This window comes from Caretta caretta, chromosome 1 (genome assembly GCF_965140235.1).
Source record: "Caretta caretta isolate rCarCar2 chromosome 1, rCarCar1.hap1, whole genome shotgun sequence".
NCBI classification, from domain to species: Eukaryota; Metazoa; Chordata; order Testudines; family Cheloniidae; genus Caretta; species Caretta caretta.
This window is the reverse complement of record NC_134206.1, coordinates 292813799-292827586: the sequence shown is the minus strand read 5'-3', so window position 1 is coordinate 292827586 and position 13788 is coordinate 292813799. Positions and strand designations below refer to the sequence as shown.

The following is a 13788-nucleotide window of genomic DNA, read 5'->3' as shown; positions in this document are numbered from 1 at the left end:
AGAAACCCTGCCTGTGGCATGAGGGGTATAGATGCCTCCTCCATGCAGCTCTTTCTTCCACACCTCCTATACAGGGCCAGAGGCCATCCCACTGCACCAGGGTCAAATTTCATCATTTTCTATTATGAAATATCCAGACTAGTGTAAATAATTTATCTCACCATTGAAAGCTCATATCTACTATTGTGGAGCAACGTAGCTTTCTACATAACACACCTCCCTTTTTTAAAAAACAGCTTCTAAAAGCCACGTCAGCAAGTTAGACAACAATGTGACCGGAAGAATGGTCCAGTGGTTAATGCAGCCGCCTGGGGCTTAGGAGACCTAGGTTTAATTATTTTTTCCTATGTAACTTTGGTAGGAGCCTCTTCGTGCGACGGCTCCCCATCTGTAAAGTGGGGATGACAGCACTGCCCCACTCCCAGTGGCATGGCAAGGATAAGCACATGAAAATTCTGAGGTGCTCAGATACTTTAGGACTGAGAGCCAGTAAATACACACCTAATTCTAGACCAAACAAGTGAAAAGAAATCCATCTCCCCCAACCCCATTACTCATTAAATGGAGTAACAAAGCAGTCAACTGAAATATACCTACCATTTCCTTGAATGCGCTTTCAATAGCCCCAGTGACAAGGCTCTCATGTTGGATCTTCTTCTCTGTAAAGAAGCGTGTTGGAGGGGAGTTGGGTGAGCCCGGAGCCCCAACCCCGCCACGCAGGGAGGCTGCCCTGGTTAGGGTTCTGCTGTTAGCTACCATGCTTTCTGGCTCCTCTCCTAGGCAGGTTGGGGGAAGGACTGCAGAGTTCTTCACGATCTCCACAATCTCCTGCAGCTGCTCCACAATATGGCGATGAAGCAGTTTGGAGGCTACAACAGCTGCCCCAGATCCAGCATGGCCGTCAAACAGCGACCAGTAGTACAAGCTGATGCCATCATTTTCCTGTTTACGAGAAAAAGAAAAAGAAAATGAAGATCACCACATACACAGTTATCAGTGACCCTAGCACCACTGACAGGTCAGCTACAGTAGATAAGGTACAACTAACTGTCCCATGATACAAAGAGTAGGTTTCTTTCTGGAAAGGAGAAATATGTCATGTCACTTGGCTCCCCCCCTCCTCCAAAAGGCTCATAAATTTACAGTTTTCAGCATACTACACCAAACATGCCCAGGAGGTACGACACCTCTGGGATAGGAGGCTAGTTAAACATGCCACTCTATCTTTGCCTTCTCTCCCTTCTGAATGACAAATGGGCCACTTGCAGTGAGGCTAGATACTTTTGACATGGTCATTTATCCACTGTGAGGTTCCCAACGAGCTTTCTAATAGTAATAACTAGAGGGGAGTGAATAACTGACTTTTTGGTTGGCTGGCAGTTCAGAAAAATAATTTTAAAAATTCACTGTACGTGGTGGTCTAACGGAAGCCAGTATTTTTGCAATTTTTGGTAAATCGAAACATTGGAACAAAAATTGCTTTGGGTCAAACAAAATGTTTTATTTTTTTCCATTTATGGGCATTTTAAACCACTTTTAAGAAATAAAAAGCAAAGGAAATGAAGGGCTGGACTCATAAAACCAAGGACGCGGCGGCTGTGGTAGTGGTGCCCCCCACCTTATGCCCAACAGCCCAGGAGTCAGGCTACTGACTAGCATGTGGGAGACCCAGGTTCAATTCCCTGCCTAAGAGCAACTGCTAAGGCGGGGAAGGAGGAGGGATTCTTAGCAGGGGCCTATCCTTGGGCCCTGCCAAAGGCTCCATCTTTCATATTGGCATCTGAAGAGTAGGTGCCCGATACATTTGAAGCCTTCATTGTCAACTAGATATAGGGAAACTACGTGGAGTCCACTTACAACTTCACTGTACTTGGGGATAACTACCAGCAATGGGACTGGGAAATAACTGTCTGCAGACTCAAGACAACAATACTGTGTCTAATCACATTTGTAAAGTTCTCAGTCATAAGGGTTAGAAACTTACAGCCTGATTCACCACAGTATTACTCCAGTTTTATGGTAGCGCAGCCACACTGGCATTAAATTAGAGTAATACGTTGCTGGATTCAGGGTCTTAATATCTTTTCGTTTTGTAAGTGAAGCTTGAAACGTGTAGAAATCAATGCGTTAGGCCCCCTCACTCTCCAGGGAAGCCTCCACGGATAACACCGGTAAATACATTTTTCAAGCCCTGCCATATTTCATGATCTGAGCCACCCAATCCCCCACCACTGCCGTTTTAAAATGGCAAAGAGAAACTTGCTATACAAAGTGCTCCAGTAGGTTTTAAACTAAAAGCAGGGTGAAAGGTCATTGAAATGACAATAAAAAGCACTGGATAGGTTTCCCTTATCTCTGCAAACATGGTAATGTTGCCTACGTATTTGGCTTCATCTCTATCTACAGCAGGAGCTCATGAGGTTTTTAAGCGTGTTTTTTCTGAAATCTCTTTTCCTTATGTAAAAGTATGTTCTTCTGCTCCTGCCCCTGCTGGCTTTCCCAAATTATCTTGCTGAATAGCTGTACTCATGTGGTCTCTACTTCCCAGAAACACTTTTGAGTGTGTATCTCACTGGTCAGTGGGTGTTCGGTGTCCTCTTCTGAGTCTGTATCCATACAGGATATGGGTTTGTTACAGCTTTCAGTTTTGAAAGCCTGCCTCTTTAGCTTGAGACTTAGAGAATCTAGCTCCTAGTTTTGGAAGTCCCTAGTTCAATCCCTAGCACTGGACAAGATGATAACCACCACATAAGTGGGGACTCATGCAGGATTTGTACTGCAGTGGGCCTCATATGCTTGGGATGAGCTTCCTCCAATCAGAAGATGTACGTAACCCACTGGTCTGTGTCTGTTAAGCGTGCCCTTCTGTGCTAATCCACAGAGAATATAGGTGTGTTATAGCTCTCAGTTTAAGATCACACTTTCAGGTCTAAAGGTCCCTGGTGTATCAATCAGCATGGTGGCTGTCAAAGGTATCTGGAAACAGTGAAAGATTTTTTTAAATTGAAGTCAGAATGGAAGATCATTGCAGTAATAATGAGAACATCCTTGAGTTTCATCACTCAAGTGTGTCACACTACCCCATTGCATTGTTTCATTCAAATGTAAGTTTTCAGTTCTCATTGTGGAGATAAACATATCAAATCTCACTTCTTTGCTGCTTCCATCAGGTTCCTGGTTTATAAGTTTACAATCTCTTTTTCTCTTTTGGTAAGGTAAAGATGTTGCTGGGCATGATCTGGCACATACCTTCATATCGCTACATCCCGCACCTTCTCTGCAAGTCACAGGGCAGTAATATACATTTCCCAAATCTTTCTCTTTTTAAAAATGAATATGATAGAAAAATACAGCAATGAGAAATTTGTGCTCCTAAGTCATTTTGGCACTTCTGAAAAATCCCACCCTAAAATCACCACTCAGCACATGCTTAATATTAAGTCTCATTGAAGTCAACAGGACCTAAGCACCTGTGTATGTGTTTTGCTGACTCAGGGCTTAATTTAAATGGACAGACACCCACAGGCAAGGTGATTATAGCAACAGACACTGTTGTGATAGAGATATACTTCATTCTGTCACACAGGACAAAAAAATCCACCTCCACAACAAGGTAGCACAAGGTCTACACACAACTTAAGTCCCATAGGATTTGTGTTGCTTTGCTACACCAGGATGAATTTTTACCCAAAATGAGCAATGAGTCAAGGAGCACCAAGATGCAAAGAAGGCCATATGAAAAACAAAACTTAGATACCGTATATACTCGTTCATAAGCTGAATATTTTTGGTAAAAAGGTGATGCACCAAAGAGCAGGGGTCAGCTTATAAATGGGTATACACCACAATTTGATGATTTTAAAAACTCTATGAAATCATTTAATTGAATATCTAATACATTGTCATTTGTAAACAAAATGAGGGGCTCCATGCCTGCAGATGCTCCAGGTAAACAAAATGTCCCAACCTGCCAGTGGCTTATCCTGACAGGCCGGGAGCCAAAGTTTGCTGACCCATTTATTGATGTCAGTACTGTAGCCTTTTAAAGTTGCAAAGGCTTTGTTTAGTGGACTAGATTGGCTTGAAAGGAACACTAAAAGAGCAGTAACTTGATCTCTTCATGCATTTCTACCAATGGACTTCATAAGACTTGAGCCAATATAAAAATATAATGTGCAGAATTGATGGAATCTCTAATAAAATTGAAATAGCCTGTTATCCTCACAGACATGCCAATCTACAGGGCTGCTTTGAAATAAACAAAGAATAATAATAATTTGACAGTGATAAAGCAGGTGACATTCCTGTATAAAATCCTACAAAATCTATAACTACAATAATAAATCTATTTTCATACTGGTATTTAAAATGAACGGTGAAATCAAAAGAAAAAAGGTCTGCTTATCACGCAGCGTTCAAACTTAAAGTTGTTGAATATGCAGAAGCAAACAATAATTGCGCCGCTGCTCGTGAATTCTGTATCAATGAGAAGCAAGTAAGAAAATGGCGAAAAAATAAAACACTAAAAGACATGCCAAGAAGCAAGAAAAAATGTTCGAGGTGCACTTCATTTCCCGAGCTGGAGAAAGATCTCAATAATTGGGTTGTTGAATGTCGACAAAATGAGTACGTTGTCACTAGAAGTGGAATTTGTCTGCGTGCTCTACAAATGTCGAAAGATGACAAATACAAGTCAGTAAAGCCATCAATGTTTGTCACATCAGCGGGTTGGTGTACTCGCTTCATGAACCGTCATAGTCTCTGTCTTCGTCAGAGAACAAAGATAGCGCAAAAGCTGCCGAGAGATCTGGAAGAAAAAAATTGAATCTTTCCAAAGGTTTATTACAGGGGTAGGCAACCTATGGGTGCTGAAGGCAGCATGTGAACTGATTTTCAGTGGCACACACACTGCCCGGGTCCTGGCCACCAGTCTGGGGGCCTCTGCATTTTTATTTAATTTTAAATGAAGTTTCTTAAACACTTTAAAAACCTTATTTACTTTACATACAAAAATAGTTTAGTTATATATTATAGACTTATAGAAAGAGACCTTCTAAAAATGTTAAAATGTATTACTGGCACGCTAAACCTTAAATTAGAGTGACTAAATGAAGACTCAGCACACCACTTCTGAAAGGTTGCCAACCCCTGGTTTATTATAAAATATCGAAAGGAATATGCATTTGAACTGTCACAAATAGGAAATATGGACGAAACACCAATGACATTCGATCTCCCGAGCAATAGAACGGTAACCAGTGTTAGTGAAAAAACAGTTTTAATTAAAACCACTGGCCACGAAAAAATCCATTTTAGAGTGGTTTTATGGTGTTTGGCAAATGGATCAAAGCCCTCCTGTTATTTTTAAAAGAAAAACCTTACCTAAAAACATGAAATTTTCTGCTGGTGTCATTGTACGTGCACACAAAAAGGGATGGATGGATGAATGAAAGTGGGACTATTGAATGGCTGGGAAAAGTGTGGAATAAGAGACCAGGAGCACTTTTCAAGAAACCTGCTATGCTCATTTGGGACATGTTCAGGGCACACAAGACGGATGAAGTGAAAAATGTGGCCAAAAATATGAAAACTACTTTGGCTGTAATACTTGGAGGCTTAACTTCAGTTCTACAACCACTTGATGTCTGCCTGAACAAACCCTTTAAAAGACAGGCTACGCAAAACGTGGTCTGAATGGATGTGCTCAGGCATGGTGAAGTTGACAAAAGGCGGGAATCTTATGAAGCCCGAAATCAATCTGGTCGCCCAATGGATCAAGGACATGTGGGTGTCCATTCTCTCGGAAATGATAGAAAAATCATTTAGGAAATGCTGTAACAGCAATGCACTCGACGGGTCAGAAGAGGATGCCATATTTGATGATGACACAACAGAGGCTGATGATGAGAAGGAATCTGAGTCTGAAGACGACACGGCTGACATCTACGATGACAATGCAGGTGCAGCTGTGACTGAAGCTGAGTTTAATGAACTGTTTGGTGAATCAGAGACTGATTCAGACTTTGAAGGATTTTAAGACTTTTTAAAGTCTCATATTGTTCTAAGTTACTTGTTACATATTTGTTCAGTTATTACATATTGTTACATATTTGTTCAATTATTATTATAAAAACAACAGGTTTTCTTGTTAGATTACATTAAAATAATTCTAGCAAAACTTTTGAGTTTCTTGTGACGCCAGCTTTTTAAAATGTAGCAGGAGTTGGCAAACTTTGGCTCCCGGCCCGTCAGGGTAAGCCACTGGAGGGTCGGGACGTTTCATTTACCTGGAGGGTTCACAGGCACGAAGCCCCTCAGCTCCCAGTGGCCGCGGTTCGCTGTTCCCAGACAATGGGAGCTTCAGGAAGTGGCGCCACTGGGAGCTGAGGGGCTCCGTGCCTGTGAATGCTCGAGGTAAACAAAACGTCCCAACCCGCCAGCGGCTTACCCTGATGGGCTGGGAGCCAAAGTTTGCCAACCCCTGAAATATTGGGTCAGCTTATGAAAGGGTCACACAGTTTTTACCATTTTTACTTATCCATCTTGGGGGGGTCGGCTTATAAACAAATGGGCTAATGAACAAGTATATACGCAGGTAATTTCTCAGAGATATGTCACAAATCAGAATGTCAAGAAAGGGCAGTCAATCTGAGCTACTACATCCTAATCCTAGCACAAAATCCCCTTTGCAATATCACGTTTACCCCATCACTGAAAATTCTTGTAATTCAAAATGCTAATGAGCTGTATTGCTGAAATTAACATTTCATTATTAACCTAATGTTGCTCTAATGACATGCATCTTTCAAGACATGAATTATAAAATGATTAAGTAAACCTCTCTCTATCTGATTACCTTCCCCAGACCTCAAGAAGTTGGTCCAATAAAAGATATTACCTCACCTACATTGTCTTTTTCTAACTATGACTTAACAAAACATGATGAGGGCCATACTTACAGAATGGGGGACTGCCTCCTGTAAAACAGTGACTGAAAAGGACGTAGTGGTTAATAGTGGACACACAACCCAACATAAGCGCCCAGTGCAATGTTGTCACAAAAAGGATTAATGCAACCCTTTATGTATAAAGAGGGGAGAAGTGAGTAGGAGTAGAGAAGTGATATTACCTCTGTGTACAGCATTGATAAAACCCATACTGGAATACTGAATCCAGTTCCGGTGTCCACATTTTAAAAAAGGGATTTTTGAAAAACTGGAGAAGGTGCCAAGAGAGCCACAAAAACAATTATAGGGCTAGAGAAAATGCCATATAGTGAGACATCTGAAGAGCTCAATCTGTTTAGCTTATCGAAAAGAAGACAGAGAGGTGATTTGATTACAGAGTATAAGTATGTTCGGGGCGGGGTGGGGAGATATACTAAAGGGTTCTTTAATCTAGAGGAGAAAGGCATAACAAGAATACAAGGGTGGAAGCTGAAGCCATACAAATTAGAAATAAAAGGCATGCATTTTTATCATTCAGGGTGACTGACCACGGAAACAAACTATCAAGGGAGGTGATGGATTCTCCCAGCTCTTCATATCTTCAAATCAAGACCGGCTCCCTTTCTGAAAGATATACTTTAGCCAAATGCTACCTAGGCTTTTAGTCAAACCAAAGTTATGGGGTTCAGTACAGGGGTAACTGGGCAACATTTAATGGTGTGTGATATACAGGCGGTCAGATTAGATGAGCTAATGGTCCCTTCTGGTCTTAAATTCTAGATATCTGTGAAAGCAGCATCCCATCCAATCTCATTAACTTGAAACATGGGGTGAAATTCAGGCATCTTTGGCTTCAGTGGGACCAAAATTTCACCCATGGCTTAGAATCACTCAAAGTTCACATGAGTGCTGATTGAAACAATTCTTTCAAAGCTGTTTTTCCATAGAACTATAATTTCCCATGAAGTACCATGGCCAGTGACCCCTAGCACAGATGCCCTATCCTCACAGAGAGAGGAGAAAGTGGTGCACCTTGGAAGATGCAGTCTGGCTGAAGAGCCCAGCCCACAGAGGAGAGCATAAGGCACCTTAACTACAACTCACATGAGACTAGGTGGCACAATTTTTGAATACAAACACTTAGTTTTTCAGCTGAAATATTTTGGTTTTTGATATTCCAAAAAGTTTAGCGGGTTTTGTCAAACTTTTCAGCAGAAGGGCCTCCCCCCACATATTCTGACTAGCTCTAATTCACTCTTTAAGGAGAGGAAGTATTAACACCTATGAGCAGGATAGAAGTCATTAAGACCTGCACAGAGCTGTCCACAGCAGAGTGCATTTTGCCTCTCCCTGTTTGGCAGTTTCTGCTTACTGTAGTTCTCTCACTTTTTTTGGGGGAGGAGGGGGCGCCATTTACTGGTGTGGTAACTCTTCGTCTTCAGTTACTGTAGGAAGGCTGCGGCAGCTCTCCTCCTCTGTCTGTTATAGTGGGAGGGTGCCAGGATGGGGCAGAGAGGAGAAGAGCTTCTGCCTCAGGTGATTTAGGAGCAGAGCTAGAAGTTCTGCTCCTGAGTCAGTTTCGCCGTTTAAGGAAGACCCTTGCTGGTCAGAGGGGATGCTATGCCAGCATGGCTCTCTGGTTCTGTCAGCAGTGCTTCTTCTGTAGAAGTAGTATTCTCTGGACAAGTGGCCCTCCCTGGATTAGGAAGGAAGCCTGAATGAGTCAGCGTACACACACACTTCCTCGGCCTTCCACTTGCTCGCTTATGCCCCTAATTCCTAACTTTACTACTCATTCCCTGTGCCCCAGCTGGGTGCATATTCACTGGGCTCTGCTTCAGGACAAGAGAGAGCAGGCTGCACTCCTGACACAGCTACGGCTCACACTCTCCCTCTCCTCCCTGTCACCCATAACTACGGGAAGAGGAAGGAATCCACAGACATGCCATCAGCAGGGCTACAAAACACACGGAATTAGCTCAGTTTCTTAAAGATCCTGCTCTTGGGGGCTGCTCCAGCCAAGACCTCAACTTCACCAGAGCAAGGAAGGGAACCAACTTCCTCTTAACCAGGAGGGCATGGATGGGGGCAGACATAGCTGCTCTAACTCTATCTCCCTAAGTTGCCCACGTGAGAGATCAATCACTGAGTTCCAGTACTGATTAGCTCCTGCATCCCCTGAGGCAACACAGCAGACCACGGGCCCCCTTTGCAGTATAATAAAGTATCAGACACCAGAAATCCCTGACAAACAAAATATTTTACCATGAAATGAATTTGGAATGATGAAGCTTATCCGTTCTAACTTGGCAGGTAGCATGGGTCAGCGGAGGGGACACTGAACACTCGGGAGACCAGGCTTCCAGTCCCAGCCTGCCCCTGGTATGCTGTGGGACCCTGGGCAAGTCATCTCACCTTTCTGCACCTGTTTCCCCTTCCACACTTGTCTATCTTGTCTGTTTAGACTGTAAGCTCTACAGCGCAGAGACTCTCTCTCACTAGGTGTGTGAACAGGGGCCAGTATAATGGGGCCCTGATCTCATTTGGGGCCTCTAGGTGTTGCTGCAATGGAAGTACTGATAACTTCAAAGAATTCTATTAAACAAAATAATGTGTTTTAGTTTGGGGCTAGAGAAGACGCGGAACACATGGCTACCTAACTGGCAATCTTTCCTGAGAGGGGACAGGCAAGAAATCATGAGACTCTCAGATTCTCTTTTTTTTTTTTTTTAAAAAAAAACAATTTAAAAAGGCTCCTTTTAAAGCAAGTATTTATTTATTTTCAGCTTGTGATGCCTCTGAGAATATGCAAGTACAGGAAGAGGGATGGTCCAATGGGAAGGACATTGCCTGGGACTTGGAAGCCCAGGGTCCGTTTTTTGCTCCACAAATTTTCCTTGTGACACTGGGCAAAACACTTCAGGTTGGTCTACACTGGCAAGTTTCTGCGCCACAAGTTATACCACTTCTATTAAAACGTTGGACTTAAACCGCTGATGCGTGTCCACACAATGCCCCTTGTGACGCTGGAGCGCATCCACATTAGCAGCTCTTAGAGCGGCAAAGACAGCAGTGCATTGGGGCAGGCACAGCATCACATGATGCAGGTTTCCCAATCCCATTGTTCCATAGGCATCCTACTACATTGCCAGCTGCTTTTCAACTGAAATTGGGGGGGGGGGGGGTAGGAGGGAAGAGTGTGTGACAGGGAGTGTGTGCGTGTGTGTATGGAGGGGAGAGAGAGAGACAGTGTGTTTGGGTGGATAGAGAGTGTGTCAGCACGCTGTCTTGTAAGTTCAGACAGCGGCAGGAAGCAACCAGTCCTGAGGCAGGGGAAGAGGGAAACCCCCAACATCAGCCCCCACCGCTCTCCCTGGGCTCTCTGCACAGCTCCCCCCCATGCCTCTGTATTCAACAGCATAAGCATTCCTCTTTAATGGTTTGCTTTGTGTCCCGGAGCAGATCAGCACAGCACCCAACGGCTGTCAGAAACGGTGCTTTGAAAGGGGAGGGGAGCATGTCTCCAGGGTAGCCGAGTTCAAAACAATGAGCAGAGCGGTTGCTTGAGGCATTATGGGACAGCTCCAGAGGCCAATTACAGTGCAGAAAGCAATCAAGTGTCTACACTAGCAATAGAGTGCTGGAGCCTCTGCGCAAATAGCCTTACGACTCTCGTCGAGGTGATTTTTTTGCAGCACTGCAGCTGAGGAGTTTCTGCTCACAAAGTGGCTTGGCAGTGTGTTCCCGTCTGCAGTTTGAGCACCAAAAGCTACTTTACTGCCCAGAAACTTGCCAGTGTAGACAAGCCCTTACTCTCTTTGCCTCAGTTTCCCACCTGTAAAATGGGAATAATGGTAGTTCCCTACAATAGAGAGGTGTGAAGATCAAAATATTGAAGACTGTGAGACATCCAGACATTACAGTAATGAGGGCCAAAAAAATACTTTCTTCTGCTTGTACTAGTAAACTTTTGCTGCTGCTTAGTGACTTGGGTCACATGTTTTTTTATTTCAGCGGCAGGCACAAAGCAAAGATTTGAGTAGCCAGAATGGCTAGCCAGCTGGTTTTTGTGGCGGGATAGTGGAAGAGTGACGCACACAGTTCACAAACAATTTATTTCCCTGTGAAATTATCTTTTTAAAAAAAAAAAAAAAAATCAATAGTTCAAACTGTCTCTTAATCCTGCCTCTCCCCCTCCACTTCTTGTTTGGCTGGTCAGAGTCCTTTGACTAGAAATTTAATCAATCAAAACATAGTAATAATAATATGAAAAAATCTAAAGTGTTTCTTTTTTAAATTTGGGAAGGATACAGACCTCTGACTAGGCACCGGAGAGATGATTAAAAAAAAAAAAAAGCAGCCATCTCACCGCACTTAATCCCAAAATGCATTTCTAGTCTGCTGTGAGATGTAATCAGCTTCAGGCTCCTCTGCTACTGGACCTGGCTGAGAGCTAGGACAGCAGTCTCCTGGTTTTGTAATTATAAGAAATTAATTCTGACCTTTTAGCAGGCTTTAGATATGTGGCCTTTGTTTTTAACAAAGCAAAAGACAAAGAATCATGTGAGAGACTGTGTGTACGTGCACAATAAGAGCTTGAATCACTGACAAAAATCATACAGTACACAGCAATACAATTTGGGGTAAACTTTCAGGCAGGCTGGAAACTAGCCTCCCATTGCACATGAATGCAGGTGCAAATCTCAATAGTTACATATCCAACTATTTGATTAGCATCTGCAATCTCGTATGTTGTAATAGCTCCTGCAATTACTCATAAGGGCAAAAAATGCACCCAAATTTTTTCCAAATGCACCCTCAAATTGCCAGCTGGACCACTGAAAATATATACCTGTGGGTCTAACAATAAACAGAAGTGGGCCAGTTGTCACCTTCACTAACCAAATGGTTGGGAAAACACCTCCTGATGTCACAAATGACATGTACAGTAGGCATTGTTGTGCAACGAACCTTAAGTCACACAAAAAATAGATACTCTTTGAAACTGGATATGCATGAATGACACTACAGTGTTAACCAATCAAAATTATTCTGCTTTAAGTTAATATTGTCTCATATTAGTCAATTATAAGTACTAACATTAAATCCTGCATTCTGACTGGTCAGCAACCATGGCAATATCCTAACACAATATAATAGGATGGAACTTGTTTTATTTACTTAACTGTATCTAATATTGTCAGGGCACTCTCTCCTCCCCCCAGCTACTGACAATCCAAAACACAGAATTTAATGATATTTTAATATAGTTTCTAATATAATCTTTGCAAATTAAAACAAAATGTCCAATTTGGGATCAAACCTAATTAATTAAGTCAATCGGAAAAATCTTATTTACTTGAGGATCAGGCTTTTGGATTCTTGTCTTCTGCTGCTTTTGTTATTTTGTTAGTTTTATTAAAAAAATAAAAATAAAAATGTTAATTTCCTTTTTCCAGGTTTCCTTGCTTTTTGTGGGCAAAAAAGTAGCCTTGCATCCCTTTCTTGCTTCACCTCCTCTGTATAGTCCCACCTTCCTCCTCTTCTTGGGAGGCTCTAACTTTACAGCTCAGCTTTGAGGAATCGGGTCCCAGTCCTTTAAGCTGATGCACATAGGCAGCTTCCTGTCCCCATGCAGAACCCCACTGATTTCAATGGGGCTCCCCCATGTGGACAGACTCCCACACGGGTGCAAACAGCTTGCAGGATAAGGTTCCTAGTGCAGTGCTTCTTTTCCACCTCCAGCTGCAAAGGAAACTCTGCTGGAAACCACTTGGTGATACTGCACCAGATGGCAACTTCTCTTGAAAACTATGTTTCAGTATTGCTTGGCAGGCATCTCACACATCTCCAAGTAGCACTTAAATCGTTCTGGTTCGCGGGGGCTGGGGATTTCTAGTTACTTTGATCAAATGTTAAATGAAAAGGATTTTACAACTTCCAAATTTGGCTGCCATTTAAAAGTCATACAAGCGTCCCAGGGAATGTGAGAAAAACGGAAGATAGGAGAAGCAAGAAAAGGCATGTGAGCTTGCAGAGCATGTTCTGTCAAGTAGTAAAGAAATCTGAAGAAAAGAAAAACAGTATTAATAAATCAAAACATTTCAAAATTTAATTTGCATTTTCTTTGTAATTGCTTTAACTATTTTAAACACCTTTTCCCTTAAACAATTATTTAATAAATCCTTTCCTTCTTCCCCTCGTCCTTCCTTTATTTACATGGAACCCTTTAATAATCACAGTAAGATTTCAGAGAGTGTGTCATTCTGGGCTATCCCTACTGAGTGGCTGCAGAACTCAGTTTTGGCCTTTTTCCTAACAACCCATGAAGTGAAATAACATCCCAGCAAGACACATGCATTGAAGTGTCTCATCTCTATTTCTACATACTAATGTGATGGAGAAGTGCCTACATTTTACATAATCTTCCTCATATTAAAAAAAAACAAAATCCTATCATATTAAAAATACAGTATCCTTAGCACTGGGACAACACCAAAGACAGATACAGATAAAAGATCTGCTATGCTTTACATAATACAAATAATTAATAATAATAATAAAGATGTGACGTCTTGTCTTTTTTCATAGGTTCAGTCCAGCACACGCACAACTAGAAAAAAACTCTGCTAGCTGCTGGAGCAAGACTGCCCTCTAGTAGCCAAGTTTCTCTAGCCATGTGCTCCCTCTTTTGGGAAAATATTATATTTGCAATTTTAAATCTGCAAGCAGTAGTTAGATACATGACCGTAAGGTGCACTGCCCCATAGTGCTAGTATAGCATCCTCTCGTGGTCTCTATTTAGCAAATATGGAGGTAAATCTCTAGACAGGATATATCA

The 13788-nt window shown here is 42.3% G+C and overlaps 1 protein-coding gene across 2 annotated transcripts in view; it reads right to left on the bottom strand.

Annotated features, from left to right (window-relative positions):
- The window catches only part of PPM1H (protein phosphatase, Mg2+/Mn2+ dependent 1H), a 221094-nt gene that overhangs the window by 97486 nt on the left and 109820 nt on the right, over positions 1-13788 (bottom strand). For both annotated transcript variants that reach the window (XR_012666478.1, XM_048835931.2), the window contains exon 3: positions 598-942. Coding sequence is in view for 1 of the 2 variants with exons in the window: in XM_048835931.2 (XP_048691888.1) it covers positions 598-942 (345 nt within the window). In the remaining variant the exon portion in view is untranslated. The remainder of the gene's footprint in view (positions 1-597; positions 943-13788) is intronic.